The following is a 17,771-nucleotide window of genomic DNA, read 5'->3' on the forward strand; positions in this document are numbered from 1 at the left end:
ATCTGTAGTTAAGGCAAAAATTCAAAATAGTTATCCCTAGAACGAATTTTAAACTTTATTATGAAATGAAGAAAATAATATAAACAAAATATGGCCACTAACATAAGATGCATTTAGTGAATTGAGTCTCAGTATGACTTTTATATTATTCCCTTATTGATGTAAATCCAGAGTTATTTTCTAAAGATTAGATTGATATTATATAATTTTAGAAATGCATTGATGTTAAAATATTAAATTTGATGACAGTTATTCATTTTTTCTATATAATAATATGGAAATTCATTAATTATTGATGAACTTGCACGTTATTATCTAGAAAAAATCAATGAGATGTTGTCATATTTTGTAATACATTTTAATTTATATAATGCATAAAGCAATTATAAAACTAATAAATTTGAAATATTCGTTGTTATAAAATAAACTTGACTGATCTAACAAATCCCTTATGACAACTAATCCTGGCTTTGACTAATTTTGTTCGAATGTTATAAAAAGATTTATTTTAGTGATTTATTATATTATAAATAAATATTCGTACAAAATATGTGTATTAAAATTCTTTTTTTTAAAGATTATAAATTAATATATTATATTAAAATAAATAATAAAATAATTTTTTTAAAAAAATAAACCGTATTTGTTAGATGGTCCCGCGTTATTTAGGTTTAAAAAAAATATCTATTTATTTTTTTACCAATTGAATAGACGAGATCTTAAAAAGAAATAATTTTTTTAAAAAAAACTTAAAAGGCGAAGGCGCGAAAAAATATTATTAATTTCAGCGAGGCTATATAAAATATAAGAGTTGATTCGTTTTTTCCCCTTACATTTCCTTATATGAGTCCAAAACCTTTGGCGTGGTTAAGGGCTTTCAAAATTCGATCTTTTAATTTTTTCTCGGAATCGTACTCTGGTAGTAAGAAATAGTTGAAGCACGTATGAGCGGTGGGAAGTCTAGTTTATACGCGGGCGTGATATCGTTAACAGGAATTTTTTTTATAAAATTATTTATATAAAAAATAACTTTAAAATAAGAAAAGTGATGGAAAGTAGTGTGGTTAAAAAGTCGAGTTCTTGCGACTCGAGTCGTAAGAAACGGCTCCGACTTAAGCCGAATGAGCCGACTCACTTAGTCGGCGCATGTAGTGGGCTCGTGTATTCGACTCGTTGGGTCTGCTCAATTTTTTTTTAAATAAAATCTGGTAAATTGTTAAATTTTGGGAAAATGATTAATGTGAACAAAAATATAATAAGAATATGTTGTTTTAGTTTTTCGTATTTTTTGGCATAAATGGGCTAAAATAAGTATTGCTAACATGTTTAAATAAAATTTTAATGAAGATGTACTCTAGATAAGTGATTATTGTCATAATCGTTGTTTTTAAAGTTTTTCGAATTTTTTTGACGTAAATGGGCTATAATAAGCATTCCTAACTTGTTTAAATAAAATTTAAGTTAAGATGTACAGTAGAAAAGTGACAATTGTCATAATCGTTGTTTTTATTTCGAATTTTTTTGACGTAAATGGGCTAAAATAAGCATTACTAACATGTTTAAATAAAAATTTAGTGAAGATGTACCCTAGATAAGTGATTATTGTCATAATCGTTGTTTTTAAAGTTTTTCGAATTTTTTTGACGTAAATGGGCTAAAATAAGCATTGCTAACATGTTTAAATAAAATTTTAGTGAAGATATACAGTAGAAAAGTGACAATTGTCATAATCGTTGTTTTTAAATTTTTTCGAATTTTTTTGACGTAAATGGGCTAAAATAAGCATTGCTAACATGTTTAAATAAAAATTTAGTGAAGATGTACAGTAGAAAAGTGACAATTGTCATAATCGTTGTTTTTAAAGTTTTTCGAATTTTTTCTTCACTAAATTTTTATTTAAACATGTTAGCAATGCTTATTTTAGCCCATTTACGTCAAAAAATTCGAAAAACTTTAAAAACAACGATTATGACAATTGTCACTTATCTAGATTACATTTTCACTAAAATTTTATTTAAACATGTTAGCAATGCTTATTTTAGCCAATTTACGTCAAAAAAATTCGAAAAACTTTAAAAACAACGATTATGACAATTGTCACTTTTTTACTGTACATCTTCACTAAAATTTTATTTAAACATGTTAGCAATGCTTATTTTAGCCCATTTACGTCAAAAAACTTTAAAAACAACGATTATGACAATTGTCACTTATCTAGGGTACATCTTCACTAAAATTTATTTAAACATGTTAGCAATGCTTATTTTAGCCCATTTACGTCAAAAAACTTTAAAAACAACGATTATGACAATTGTCACTTATCTAGGGTACATCTTCACTAAAATTTATTTAAACATGTTAGCAATGCTTATTTTAGCCCATTTACGTCAAAAAACTTTAAAAACAACGATTATGACAATTGTCACTTATCTAGGGTACATCTTCACTAAAATTTATTTAAACATGTTAGCAATGCATATTTTAGCCCATTTACGTCAAAAAACTTTAAAAATAACGATTATGACAATTAGTGAAGGTAAACGGTCCGGTCCTATCGGTCTTAGACCGGGATCGGACCTGACCGATCTTTTTCTTGAGGACCGTAATCCGGACCGGTCTTTTTAATTTTTACGGTCCAGACCGCGGTCCGGACCGGTCTTTTATTATAGTTTAAGTTTGCTTTACTAAACAATTAATATAATTTTTTTGTATATTTTATTCTATGATATTTTTCTAGAGGAGTCATTTTAGATTTTGTTAATTTTTATATTACAATATGAAAACCATAAGTTTGTCCAAGAAACATTTTACTTATAGTCCCAATAAAAACATAGAGTATGTGTTCACTGCAGTACCAAATTTTATGTATCGTCAGCACCTAGTAACAAAATAATTGTTTATAATTTTTTAAGCAATAAATTAATCAAAATAAGCAATAATATTATTAAAATATTTTAGTTATTAGTCTGTATAATTTATTGTAAAAATTACTTAACCTTATTCTTAATAAAATAATTAGGTACCTTAAGCAGACATCTGATAAAACATAAAATATAAATTCTAATGATGAAAATGAAAATATCTCAAAAAACACAATGTACTCTTAATTTTAATATGCCCTCTACTAGCACAAAATCATTTTTTTCAATACCATTGGATAAATTTTATTGTTTATATAATACTCTTATATTTAATAAAATGATAAAACAAATCAAATTAGGTTAAAAAAATATGTTTTTTAAACAAATAAAAAGACCGGTCTTTTTATTTAAGATCAAGGTCTGGATCGATCTTTTTCTTAAGGACCGTAGTCCGGTCCGGTCCGAGGGTATCGGTCTAGTCCGGACCAAAGACCGGACCGTGACCTTCAATGACAATTGTCACTTATCTAGGGTACATCTTCACTAAAATTTTATTTAAACATGTTGGCAATGCTTATTTTAGCCCATTTAAGTCAAAAAAATTCGAAAAACTTTAAAAACAGCATTATTATAGTTTTGTTCACATTAATCAGTTTCCCAATTAGCAATTTACCAGATTTTATAAAAAAACAAAAAAATTGAGCAGACCCAACGAGTCAAATACACGAGCCGACCAATGCGGCTCATTTAGTCGACTCGAGTCAAAGTCGTTTTTTCGACTAGAAACTAGGCTCAAGTCGCAGCTAAGTCGACTCGGCTTAGCCGTTTAACAACACTAATGGAAAGAATGGAGAGAAATAAAATAATTCATAGCCTTTTAAGTTGTATGATTGGGTTGAGAGATGCATTTCAATGGTGGTAATGGGAAAGGCCGCAAAGAAACCCAAAGAAGACGTGAATAAAAGTGATAACGTTTGATATGAAAATAACCGGTATTACAAATTAAAAATGCTCAGGACAATAAAAAAGTGGAGTAAAGGGTTTAGAGGAAAAACTGTACCTGAGTAAATCTGGAAAACCGCTATTAAACACTGAATGAAGTAAAAAATATAGTTGATGTAATTATATCTGCAAAGATATTTGTTTTAATTTACTGGAATATTTTGTAACATTCAATTTATTGATTCAGCGGTATTATAGTGTCTTAAAATTCATTTGGATAAATTGATTCAGCAGAGGAAAAATTGTTCAAAATATTATTATAGGCCGAGCCGAAGTTTTGAAAATGTTTTTAAAGTTAATAATGAGATAAATCTATGTCGTTTTCCTTCATAAAAAATTAAGGGGCATTTCGGGCAACTTTGCAAAATATATTTTATAGACCTGGACGAAAAATCTGATGGAAAATTTAATAAATTGAATTGTTAATGTGTGGTTATGAGGAGCAATATTAGAATATCCCACAATTCACCGCTCTTCATAAACTCGTAGTGATTTTTTTTCGAATATGCAAAATATTTTAAAAATGATATTTTGTAATATGAAATGACAGGTATCAGGTATAAGTTTGTAAATGATCTGAAATTATATAACTTCAAATATAAATCTTTACAAGGTAAAATGCTATAATTTGTAGCAAAGTTTTTTGAAATAGATTAATAACTTTTCACGTGATTTTACGCGCTTCAACGAAATAATTGAAAGTTTAAAAAAAGGAACTATAGAAGAAATAAAATAATCAAAAATAAATTAATAATTGTTTATATTACCTATCAGAGTCGGGTCCTTGCCTTGATATGATCAATTTAAGGTTAGCAAGTCCTCCCAAGGGAACCCTATCACTGCCAGTGGCAAATTTTAGCAAGGAACATTTTTGGTTGGTATCCATACCATGAACCGTGTTCCAAAAATATCTAAGAATGATTGTCAAAATATTACTTAGTAGATATATTAAACAAATTGTAAATCAAAACTGTATAAAAAAAATCGTTACTATAAAGGCTTAATTAGCACGTACTAAATTTTGTAAAAAAATTCAATTTTGTCAAACTGACAAAAATAAAAATAGTATATTATAATGAATATTAAAGCTTTAATACACCAAGAAACGAGATCTTTCCTTATTTATTCAAATCTTTGTCCTATATTAGTAAACTAGATTTCCTCATTTGAAAACCAAATTTGTCCATTTCGAGAAAAAAAAATCAAATATTCTTTAAAAACTGGCTCGGATTATGTTATTCGTTAGAGTATATCTGTGGAAAATTATAGCTATAAAAATTGTTTTCCTATTCTTCCTATTCATTTAAAACATGCCCACAAATAAATTCTAGCTCTTTAAGTAGGTCACAATTAGCGTAAGGCATTTTTGAGAAATTAATTTAATTTTTAATATACTAAAAAAATTAAGAAATTTATATATACCTTAGGTTAAAATTGGTACATGAGGGATATTAAGGTTAAATTAAAAATTACTCGATAACCGGAGTTTCCCTCGTGTAGCCTCCCTCATAGGTTGTGGCTTTTTCCAGATCATTGAAATCGTAAACCTTTATAAGTTAAATAAATATTATGTAAAGATTTTTCTTAAAAAAATGATAATAAAGAATGACATATATTAATAAAATAAAGTAAAATTTGTAGCACAGTGTCCTTATCAAAAGGTAAAGAACAAGGAATAAACGGATTGAAATGATTTAATTATAGATTTGTAAAGCTCTCACCTACACATTTAAACTTAAAATAAAATGAATAACAGTATCTCCGCAGATAAGTAATTCTAGTTCGGATGGAGTGAAAAGTCTGTAGAGTGGCGATTTAGAATCAATCACCAAATCGAAGCCCCTTTTAAAAGCTGAGAATTGTTCTTCCACGCATGTGTTTAGCAGGTAATGAGCGTATAAGGCCGCGTATTCCTTTTGCAAAGAAATAGTAAAATCTTCTATAATATTATCTGTTTTTAATTCAATCTTATTTCTCATTATTTATCAAAAAAACTGAATAGAATACTACGTTTTAACTGGACAAATTTTAGGCTTAACTGCCACATAGTTTAAATAATGTTAAAATAAGACACTTTGGATATTTGCCGATCCTTTTATATTATTTCTATTAGATCTCATGATTTATCTCTATTGGTTCTAATAATACCTACTAGGGTGAGTTTTATAAATTATATATAATATTTGGATTAGCAATCAGACTTATTGAATCATACTTCTCTATTTTCATTGTCTACTGTAATGGTATCCCCGTTAGGTTTAAGCATATGTTCCACCATGTTGCCATACATGTCCTTGACGCAAATCTTAAAATTAGTTCCGAATATGTCTTCGACTATGTCTCCTTCGTGTTCTAACAAACGACACAGCCCTTGATATAATTCCTGTAGTCCACAAAAGGGAAATTTTATAATTCATAATGTTAGATTCGTCATCTATTCAGTTAAATGTTAATAATCTTACCTTTTCTTGTAAAGATGAAAATTAGATTATCATATGATTAGGGAATCATTCGCTTCCTCTATCCCCCCCCCCTCCCGAAAAAAAGGAACAAACAGCTTAAAATTTTTGCATTTATATGGTGTCTTTTATGAATCAGAGTTTTGATGAAACCTTCTCTTGAAATTTAAAGAAATTCTCTCTTTTTAAATTTTCATGAACCTAGCTAGATTTATAAATATTTTTAAAACTTCAAAATTTTGCGTGATATATTTTAGAGGATTTAGTATGTGTTTACATTTATTTTTAGATGTGTTAAATCTAAGAAAAAACTTAATTCATTTTAAAGTGACAATATACAAGAGTATAAAAGGAGTGAAACCCTAATTAGGGAGGTCAAAATGTTATAAACAAATTCCCTTTAAAATAAAATAATTTTACGGGATAAATTTGTTGAAGGTCTTCTAAAGTCCCTGGATTTCCGTATAATTTGCTGTAAAGAACGGGTGGAAATTTTATGTCCAATATGATCCCGTTGTAAATAGCTAAACCGATAATGGTACCTTGATAATAATTTTTTAAAAATTGAATAGAATTAAATGTTTTTTAGGCATATTGAAAGTTAATAAAAATTTCTAAAATCAAGGAGTGAAAAATGTTCTATGTAAAAAGGTTAAGGTTACTAATATTTAATTAAACTATAATTATTTCTTTTTTTAAAATTTCTTTCTATTTTAATAAATTTGAGCAAATATTTTGATATTTCGTCGGTTATGCGTTTTTCTTGCCTAAGAAACTGTTAAATAAAACATCACCCTTTATGCCTATAAACTTTTAAAATATAAACTATTTCTAATAAAATTTTATATTAAATTTTATCAGATATTTTTTGATACTTAAATTAGGGCAGAAATTTAAAATTATATTTCCTGTCTTTGTACAAAAAAATTAAATAATATTTAGTGTAGGTAAAAATCGGGCATGGTAAATTAATGTTTAAATTGATAAAAGTATTTAAAACTTTATTTTATTTCATTAAATAATAAGGGCCTTACCCAGTAGCATATTTCTGCAGTGTGAGTAGGAAAGATATCATATATTATTTATAGTAAGAAAGACTTGTTAAGAATAAGCATCGTGCATAAGTTCTAGTAATATTTTAAAGTTATTAATTCACCTATCAAATAATATTCGCTCCAGTTTTCAAAGGGCTGCGAATTGAACCAAAAGCATTGTGATCCTTGCTCATAGACAAACATACCTGGATTTATTAAAATTATTCGTTTTTAAAATTTGAGGTTTTGTCAACAATCTTTCTTTCTTCTTTCTCATTTCGTGTCATATGAGCAAAAAAATGAGATTTTCGGCCAACTCCTCAAAATTGTAAACACGTTATATATGTTCTAGTAATACCTGAATCGAAATTTTAGCTCATTAGCAATTATATTACCCGAGATAATAAGGACGGAACCCGGCCCCAAAATTTTTTTTTAAAAAAATTTACCGACCGGACATGGCCCGAATTTATTTAAATATAGAAATTAATTATAATTACTCAAAATAAAAGACATATGTTATATGTCGTTTAGTTTCAATAAAATATTTTAATTTTACATAAAAAATTCAATATAAATTGATAAATTTAGATATATTTAAAAAAATTTCCAAGGTCCGACCCGACCCAAATATTTTTTAAAATATTAGGCCCGGCCCGAATATTTTTTAAAATATTGTCCGAATATTTTAAATAGAATTAGGCCCGAGTTTGGCCAAGCCCCTAACTTTGCAGATCTTTAATATAAACAATGCGATTTCTGTCAGAACTTTCATCTATTGCTCCCTCACGTGAAAGATTATTTACCATATAATTTTAATAACATTTTCTAACTAACTGTTCCACCTTCATGAGAAATATTATTTACAGACTATTATATTAATTTCAACAACAATGTATGTTTTGCCTTCGTTGAGGAGAAGAAGAAAATTATATATGTATATGTTGCAGATTATTTATTATTGTTTATATACAATTACTGTATTTGGAACACATTTGTAATTTATTACTAATATTAATTTCAGTCTGACACATAAAATGTTATTTGTTTAAGAAATTAATCCAATTTGAAATGAAAAGTAAAAAAAAGCCTTAATTTGGGTGCAGATTATGATAATAAATGGGAACCTAAGCCACATCTCTTCACCCGGCCAAAAGTCGGACCTTTGACACGCAATAAAAATATCTTGCAAAATGTATTCGAAGAAGTATTTATATTTATATACTTTTTTTGAAAGTTTTTTGTGGGTATTTTGTATTTAAATTTAAAATACTTTTAAAAAGTATTTCTATTTGTATTTATATTCAAATAATCTTTTCAAAAGTGTATTTATATTCATATTCGAATACAATATTTTGAAAATTTGTCCAATCCTTTCTGTAATGTATTTACTCATAGATTACATAATTTAAGAAACATTCATTTAAATAGCCTTTATATATTCTATTTATTCACTCAAATATGTCTTTTTTTTATTTATTTTACTTAATTAGATAAAATGTACGAAATTAGAGATAAATGATAATAAAGATTAAAAAACATAGCATGCTTTTTGGTTTTCTAATCAACGGTAAACCATCTGTCTGGTCTGGTATAGGAAGAATTAGCTATTAATCTGATAGTAACGAATCCCCACAATTCGTCTTAGCTCTTTATATAAAATATGAACTATTTGTTTTATTATCCTATATCTAATTTCGTGTGGTTGTGGTATAAATATATTTTATATAATGAATAATAAAAGACTTAGAGTGAATGAACAAAATATACAAGTAAATATAATACATTGTATTTTTAAGAAAAAAGCCTGAAGATGATTTGATAGTTTTGGCTAAATTTAGTCTTTTTTTAGCTGACTTAAAATTATGTTAAAAAGCTTTAAAAAAGAGGAATCTCCAAAGTATAATAAATGAATAAATATAAATGGCGGTATATTATAACCGTAATCTTGGTTGAATATTTGTTCGATGATTAATTGGAAAAATTCTTTCGAAAGACCTCCTTGATCGTGACCTGTTTCATCTTCGAATTCCACAATCAGTTGTTTTTTCAAGTGTTCTGGATTTTCTTCGACTATAATCTCAAGCTAATTTATAGGGCAAAAATATATAATTAAAAAATAAGGTAAGAACAAATAAAATTTAAATATTCAAAAAATTATAATAAAACAAAAACATATTTAACCATTTCGGATATAAATCGAGCTATGGTTAAATTTTATTTAGGTTATAAAAAGTGAATCAAAAATATTATATACACTTTACAAATCAGTAAAAAAAAAGAGCGACTCAAATTAGGTCAAAAAAATACTTAAATTTTTTTAAAATTTTAAATGTTACGTTAGACAATGAATCTTGAATCAAATGGGTACGCCTGACTTTGAATTTGAGATAGGGAGGTGTATAAGAAAACCCTTGTAACAAATTCTGTAGATAAACTACCCTTCGTTCATCGTACATACGTATTCTGTTGTCCAAGTGTAAGGCTTTTTTTAAAAAATATAGTATTTTATGATTCATTTCTTTTCTCACTTTCTTTAATTCATTCAGTATTTCTCTTTCACGCCTTTTTTCATTCATTCATTCTTCGTTCTTGAAAATAAATTTAAAATTTGAAAATGGTTATTCGCCGTACATGGGTCAATAATCTAAGAGGCTTTTTACAAATATAAAAGTTTTCTTAAAATTAACTTCTTATCCTATCTTATCTACTTTACTTTAATTTCATTTATTATATTTATTTTCTTCCGATATTTTCAAATGAAACTTTATTTTAGTAAATTAGCGAACACCTTTTTGCTTGAAATTGGTGGACAAGAGATAGGGATGGTGGAGAAAACAAAATTGTTCGCTATTTTTGGGGAAACGAAAATCTAAGTAGTCCCTTTCTATGATGAGTACGCGTTCAAGGTGCGAATTAACGAAAGCCTCAGGTTTGAGCAAGCCATTTTTGACCGTGGAAATGCTAAAATTGGGATACGTTTTAGATAGTCTAGCCTCGAGCTTATTAGAACGACTTTGGATGGGAGAACTCAGATCCTTCCAAATCATACCTTTTGATAGTTATAAAAATGACAAGTATCAAAATAAGATGCCTGCAAACCCCAACTAAACCCACCCGATAAAAAAAATTCGGATGGGTGGGTTCAGGCTCGGGTCTTATATTTACAATTTGAAATTTAAACAGATATATGAATAAATCATGACTTGATTGTATAATATTCAATTGGGTTCACTTTATTTTATAAATCACACTGAAAAATAAATAAATTTTTTTTGTACAAATAAAAAAAATGATTCAGTTATAGAATGACCATATTTAAGATTTTTTAAATTTCATCACAAATGAAAATTATCTATGATAGAATTTATAAATTCTAATCATTACTTATCAAATGGGCGTTCCTGGAGGTGTTATTAATGTGTTTCATCTCCTTTCCTGTCAAATCCCCGGATTGGTTGTCGGCCTTTTCTTGCACTACCTTTTTGACGCAAGTGTAATGGGTAACGGTCACATGACCGACCAGTAACGAGGCGCAGTGGAAAATCTCCAAAACTCCCACGACATTTTTAACGATCTTGTCATCATTGACATAACGCTTGCCTTGGTAATTTTCTTTTTTTGTGTACATGTTAAAATCACGAGATAATTTAATGCAAAGTAAATTGAAATTTGACTTTAAACTTATTTAAAAATATAGTCCATTGGATAGATCCTAAACCATTATGATGAAGATTTGCTTCATTAGCTTTAAAAAGACAATTAGCTGCCAGATTTATGTACTTGAATTGTCATATTAATTTAACAGAATCCAAAGGGCAAATAAATAGGCTAATGGAAATATTGATTATTCGTATACTAATCAATGATACAATAGACAATACATTTAGAAAGTCACCCACTTGTTAGTGTTTAGCGATTATTTAGTAAGGTAAGCTTATATTTTCTGATCGTTGTTCTAGACTGGGGATTATGATATTAAAATGCAACAAAAATAAAGTCTATATTTTAAATATTTAGTCATAATTTTATGCCAATATTTTCTACATATTTGAATATGAAATGTTAGATTATACATATATTAGATATATAAATTTTTTTATAAAGTAGCGTAAAAAGTAGCGAAGGCCACTTTTTAAAAAGATAGCTAATAGCGTGTTACTTTTTTGTCAAATAGCGTTAGCGGTGACGTACCACTTTCTAAATTGGCGTTTAAAAACACAATTATTAAGACAAAAAAGAACTCAAAATTTAAGGCCGGGCAGGAATTTTTAGAAAAATTTCGTTATTTTGAATATGATTTTGTAAATTATTTTTAACGGAAATTAAAAATATAAGGAGTAAGTAAATATAACGCTCCATTATACCATTTTCTAAATGATTAATTGATATCATTTAGATTATTTTTAAATTGGCCCATTCCGGGTTAATTTACTTGTAAAATATTTAGGGTACGGACTTTTTTCCGGGTTTGCAGGTCAGTTTCCAATTAACTAGAAAAATAAGTAGCGCGGAAATGAAAGAAAAAGTTTTTATTTAAATATTAAATTTATAATAAAAAATAACTTAAGTAATTAAATTTCATTAATTAAAAAAGTAACTAAACGCTACTCATTAAAATATGCAGCTAGTATTTGCTATAGATACCAAAAAAATTAGCTACTGGCTGTATTTTAGTACATTTCAGCCACTGCAACGAGATTTAATTCTTAGATAAAATAATTAAAAAATAAATAATGTATCAACATTTTATCCTTTTTAATAAATTTAAGAATGCGTATTTAATTAAAGTGTAAGGGAACGCCCAATAAAATTATTGTAGAGGCGATTCACTGTGAATATTTAGAATGAGAGGCTAGCACTAGCAATGGTCAATAAGAGCTAAAGATGTTGAAGTGTCCAATTTTTATAGATAATATTTTTTTGGTTTTTTGTTCGTTTTATTTAAAAAAAATATGTTTTTCTAAAATCCTTTATAGCATTCTTAACCTGGCTTAACATCTTTATAGAACTTATAGGTTTGAAAAGTTTTTTTCAACCCTGTTTTTTTGGCAGCTTTCAAGTTTGCTTTGTGATACTTAGAGCTCCTAAGCCAATGAAGATATCGAATACTTAGCACACCCCTCTTCCTTCTTTCTATATAAAAATATGGGAATCCAAATAAAAATTTACAAAAAAAGAAATTAAAATTATCAAAAAGGTAATTAAAATTAGCATAAATTCTATTTCCTTTAGATTAATTTTGAGCTTTTATTCTAAAGACAATAGATAGTGTCTTACAACTCCTTACCTCCCTCCGTTTTCAATGACAATCTTGCGTCATAACCCACCCCCTATCCAGCGGTAGAAGTACCCTCCAATCTTGGATTACTGATTGGAAGCAATTTAAAATGAAGGAGTTGTTAAGCAATTAATTTCTTGTTTTTTTTATTGACTTATGGTCAAAACGACGAATCTTTTTATTATATAAATATATATATATTGTCTCAAATACCCAACAATAATTCCACAATTTCTTTTATTTCATAATAATTCCACAATTTCTTTTATTTCATAGTCACATGATACAATTCTAAAAAGAACTAAGATAAAAAAAATGTTTTATCTCACTTATTCGAAATCACGTCCATAAATGTCAATTATATATCAAAAAATATACAACGAAAATATGGACGGTTTAGATTGGATTACGCATTTATCATTTAAAAATTAAAACCTTTATCGATTTTGATATCTATGATGGTCTGCAAAGCGCTGACTATGATGGACATGTCCTCAAAGTTGAAAACCGACGCAAAAATGCCTGTCAATCTTTATTTTTATTTTTAAAAAATAATGGAAAATAAGAAAGATTTACATAATTTAGCATTATTCGTCTACGGAACTCAGTTAGAAAAGATAAGGCTAATATAATTATTCTATTTACCTTACTAAATCTTTGTTTATTTTTCTTAATGTTTAAATTCACACTTTATTATATGACTTGTTTAAATAACGAATATATTTCTTAACCTATAAACTCACAATGTATCTAATTTTCTCTTTATTTTTTCAAAATTCACAAAAATTAAAAGTAATCATTTTTCATATAAAATAAAATATATTAAAATAAAAAAATAATAATAAATTATCAATTTTTTTTAAATATTATAAACATTTTTTTTTCTAATATTATAAACAAATGGCTTATAATTATTCATGATCGCAATAGGTCATCCTTGCAATTCCCCACGTAGGAATTCATCCACCTCGGTATCAGTCATCTCCACTAATTAACTTAGCATTTTCAACCTTGCTTTCTTCTACGCGGGCTACCACCGGTATCGCTGTTTCCACCCTTTCCTGATTGGGACAGAATGCCCGAGATATTCTTGCCAGCGGTGCAGTCCTTCCCAACAAGAAGTGAACGCAACCCAGTCCGAACGTATTATTTCTGCCATTCAAGAGATCACTTGCAAGATCTATATTCCCGTGGACCGCTAAGGCAGGTAGAGCTGTGCAGAGATGATAGACAGCCGGTACGAACAATTCCAATTAATAGACAGCCGGTACGAACAATTTCGATGGCTCGATCCATGACGACCGTGGCAGAGGAAAGGGTTGAAACAGCGACACTGGTGGTAGCCCGCGTGGAGGAAAGCAAGGTTGAAAATGGGAACCACCCAACTGGTAAAATTGGAGATGACTGATATCGAGATAGTTTCTATCTGAGGAATTGATTCTTTTTGCAAGGATGGCCTGTGGTGATCATGAATAATGATAAGCCATTTGTTTATAATACTAGAAAAAAAATTGTTTATAATATTAAAAAAAATTGAAAATTTATTATTATTTTTTTATTTAAATATATTTTATTTTTATATGAAATTTATTTTTTATAAAAAATGATTACTTTCAATTTTTGGGAATTTTTAAAAAATTAGGATAATATTAGATACATTGTGAGTTTATAAAAAATAAACAAAGTTAAGTTTTAGAGATTGTGACTGCGACATAAGACTATAATAGTACTTTGTTTATTTTTCTTAATGTTTAAATTCACACTTTATTATATGACAACTCTTGTTTAAATATTGAATATATTTCTTAACGTATAAACTCACATGGATCTAAAAGTAATCATTTTTCATAAATAATAAATTTTATACAAAAATAAAAAAAATTTTTTCTAATATTATAAACAAATGGCTTATCATTATTCATGATCACAACAATAACCATTGAAATAATAAACAATTCTATTATAAAAATTTTCAATAATTCAATTATGCAGTAATTGACCCAAATTATAGTGCATGATTATATTCTCTTCTCAGCATATTACACCCGTTTCCTTAATCTAATTCAATTTTTTTTATGAAGTGTAGAAGTACTTTGATAGAAATAACCAAAGAAGTACTATCGACGCCATTTTTTAGCCGATACCTAAACTAATAAGTTTAGCATTTACCCACACTGATGACTCGTTTATCAAAATGTATGTGAAAGTGTCGTTCAACAAAAATCAGCTGATGATACGCCATTTTGGTTTCCCATACAATATTTCTATTGTAATTGAAATTCTGATATTTGTAAATTGTTTTTTTTATAGAAAACCAAAATGCGTACTATCAGCTGATTTGTGTGACCTTGACACATATCTAAATAAATAAATTAATCGTCAGTATAAAGTTTAGTCAATTTAACATTTACCTGAGTCGATGAAATATTTATATCGTGATATAGGCGTTGAAATTCAACTAATGTTTAGGGAGCTAAAGCAACTATTTCGAGTTTTGCCACCATAAAAAAATAATTAGCATCCTTCCCATTGTTAAAAAACAACAAAGTAACCCCTAACAAGGTCCAATAAAGCAATCTAAAGATCTTTACTGAGCCACCAAGATCATCCAAGAAAAAGAACTTTTTATAACAGAAATCCTTTATCGATAGCAGAAACAACCCTATCGAGAATTAATTTTTTAGTTTGTAATTTATAAATCATAAATTGCAGACTTCGATAAAAGAGTCATCTACATTTTTGGAATGCTAATTATAGTCAGGCATTGGAAGATAAGAACGTTGCGTTTAAACGGTCAAAAAAATGGTACTGCTTAAAAATAGGAAGATAAAACTGGTACGGGTTTTATGCATATCATCTTTCATGATTATATTTTTTTAACAGCTTTAAACGCAACGCAAAATATGTATGCTCGGACGGCCTCAAATAATTACATTTAATTAGTTGGTCGGTATCTTTTAATGTCAAGTTTATCGCAACAAGATCCGAATTATTATACATCTAAAAATCAATCCTCCATCATATTGATAATTTATTCAAAGATATAATGCGAAAATAATAGCTTTTGGTGGTAAAGTTTATTTTATTAGGTGTTAGGGGTAGCTTAAGGCAAGCCCTGTCTGTTATAACTAAAGGGGCAAGAACAAATGTAATTGAAACCTAAATTTAAAGTTACAACTAAGCCATAAGTTTAAATGTGCAGGAAAAATGTCTAATCTCTTATCATTTTCCACAAAGTTTTGGATTTATTATATTACAGTATAACTTTTCTGTTTAATTACAAGTAATAATCGTTGTGACATTCCACCAACCATGGCAAATTAATGAATACATTGAAAATCAGGTTGATATTTTAAAGGGGGTATTTTTTTTTTACAATTTATTTACAAATTATTTTAAAGAAATATTTTGTATATCTGTATTGTATTGTTTTAAGATAAAAGTATGACCAAATTAAAATAAAGAGTTTATCTAATCATTCGAAAATCTCAAAATGTTGTTTATAAAACTTTGATCCATGATGTTAATAGTAAAATACTTATATCATTTAAAATGACTAAAATTTGTATCGATTTATTGTTATATTATTTTTATTCTAGAAAATTCAAAAAAACAAGGAATTTCAGCAAATACAAAAATAGTCAGAAACAAACTCCAATTTTATGCTACAATTACAGACTGTTAGATTAAGTTTAATTTATTAACACTATCATCAGTCTTATATGTGACATAAAAAAATATTTTATGCAAATCATAATTATTGTCTCCATATATTGTTAAAACATAGTGATCATATTTTAACTAGTTGATTTGAAAAACAATAGGGCGGCTTGAAGATAAATTGGATTGGGAACTATATTGTGGATTTAATTGCCAATCGTATTCTCAACAAATGAACATACATTTTTCACCCTTAACATAGAAATTTCTAAAACTTTTATGCTCAAAAATCAAGACAATTAATCTTTCTGCGGCAAAAAAAGCAAATTAATATTTTAAAATATGGCTCCTTTATGGGAACCAAACTAAATAATAGTTGACCATGATATTTATTCCGTTTATAATATGATTTTTATATTATATGTTTGATTTTTATCAATTTAATAATTAATCCTTTTTTTATTTGAATTCTCTCATATTGAGCATCTTTCTCGCTCGTTGCTCGATTTTTCTGACATACATATTCATCATTCCTTCGCTATTTTTGCACATCAATCAACAGACCTCTCACAGGTGCTTTTGCTTTATTATTGGCAGCATTTTTTTATTTTTTATACCTATGGCCATTCCCCACGAACGCAGAATCTGCCCATCCTGCATGAAACCAATACATTTAACAAATGATGGGGAATTTTTTGTTCATGGACCAATCTCTAACAGGTGTCCGCATTCAAAACACACGCCTCTTTCTCAGATCACTTACTCGCTTCCCCCCCCCCCGATTATCCCTTAAACGAAGTAATTGGTGCCTCATTCTCAGATATTTTTCTTAACTCCACAAAACCAAGTATCATAACGAGAATACCCAAAGGAGCGAGAATACAAGTAGCTAAATCTCTCAGCAACTGCATATCTTCTCTTTTGCAAAATTTTAACAAAGAAGAAGAATGGTTAAAATTTTTAAACTTTGGGTACAATACTTTCAAAATACCTGACATATCTCTCCAAAAATCATTAACTCAACAAATAAAAGATGCCTGTTTAAACATCAACACTCATCTTCATGAGTCCCAAATCTTCAGACATCCCATAAACAAAAAAAAAATAACCCCACTTCAACAAAAAGCCTCATTGATTTCGAAGAAAATTGACAGTCTTAATATCAATGGGGCCCTCAAACTCATTTCAACCAATGACACTCTGGCGGAATCAAATTTAGAAACCTTAATTAAGCTTCGATCAAAGCATCCCACAACAACATTTATGCCAATATTGCCCCAACCCTTCTCCCATTGTGCAGCAGATTTCACACAGGAAGAAGTAAGGAAAGCAATCCTATCTTTTCATCGGGATTCGGCTCATGGTCTAGATGGGATTAGACCAATTTTTTACAGGACATTACCTCTCCTGTGATCTGTACACAGGTTTCAATTCTCACTAAAATCACAAACTTAGTCAACAAAATCCTAAATGG

General features: G+C 28.1%; 1 protein-coding gene across 3 annotated transcripts in view; it reads right to left on the bottom strand.

The window, feature by feature from the left end:
• Positions 1 to 623: 623 nt before the first annotated feature.
• LOC135924628 (ubiquitin-protein ligase E3A-like) overlaps positions 624 to 17,771 on the bottom strand; it is a 29,690-nt gene continuing 12,542 nt past the window's right edge. For 2 of the 3 annotated variants that reach the window (XM_065459816.1, XM_065459750.1), the window contains 12 exons: positions 13,073 to 13,167; positions 10,744 to 10,971; positions 10,148 to 10,408; positions 9,696 to 9,841; positions 9,298 to 9,442; positions 7,479 to 7,562; positions 6,743 to 6,864; positions 6,079 to 6,246; positions 5,618 to 5,776; positions 5,337 to 5,410; positions 4,631 to 4,774; positions 624 to 960 (listed from right to left, as the gene is read on the bottom strand). In XM_065459816.1, the coding sequence (XP_065315888.1) occupies positions 840 to 960; positions 4,631 to 4,774; positions 5,337 to 5,410; positions 5,618 to 5,776; positions 6,079 to 6,246; positions 6,743 to 6,864; positions 7,479 to 7,562; positions 9,298 to 9,442; positions 9,696 to 9,841; positions 10,148 to 10,408; positions 10,744 to 10,971; positions 13,073 to 13,167 (1,747 nt within the window). In that variant the 3' untranslated portion in view covers positions 624 to 839. Of the gene's footprint in view, positions 961 to 2,811; positions 2,879 to 4,630; positions 4,775 to 5,336; positions 5,411 to 5,617; positions 5,777 to 6,078; positions 6,247 to 6,742; positions 6,865 to 7,478; positions 7,563 to 9,297; positions 9,443 to 9,695; positions 9,842 to 10,147; positions 10,409 to 10,743; positions 10,972 to 13,072; positions 13,168 to 17,771 lie in introns of all 3 variants that reach the window. The other variant, XR_010571397.1, reaches the window with a different exon arrangement.

Source organism: Gordionus sp. m RMFG-2023, chromosome 1 (genome assembly GCF_954871325.1).
Source record: "Gordionus sp. m RMFG-2023 chromosome 1, tfGorSpeb1-WG-v2, whole genome shotgun sequence".
NCBI lineage: Eukaryota > Metazoa > Nematomorpha > Gordioida > Chordodea > Parachordodidae > Gordionus > Gordionus sp. m RMFG-2023.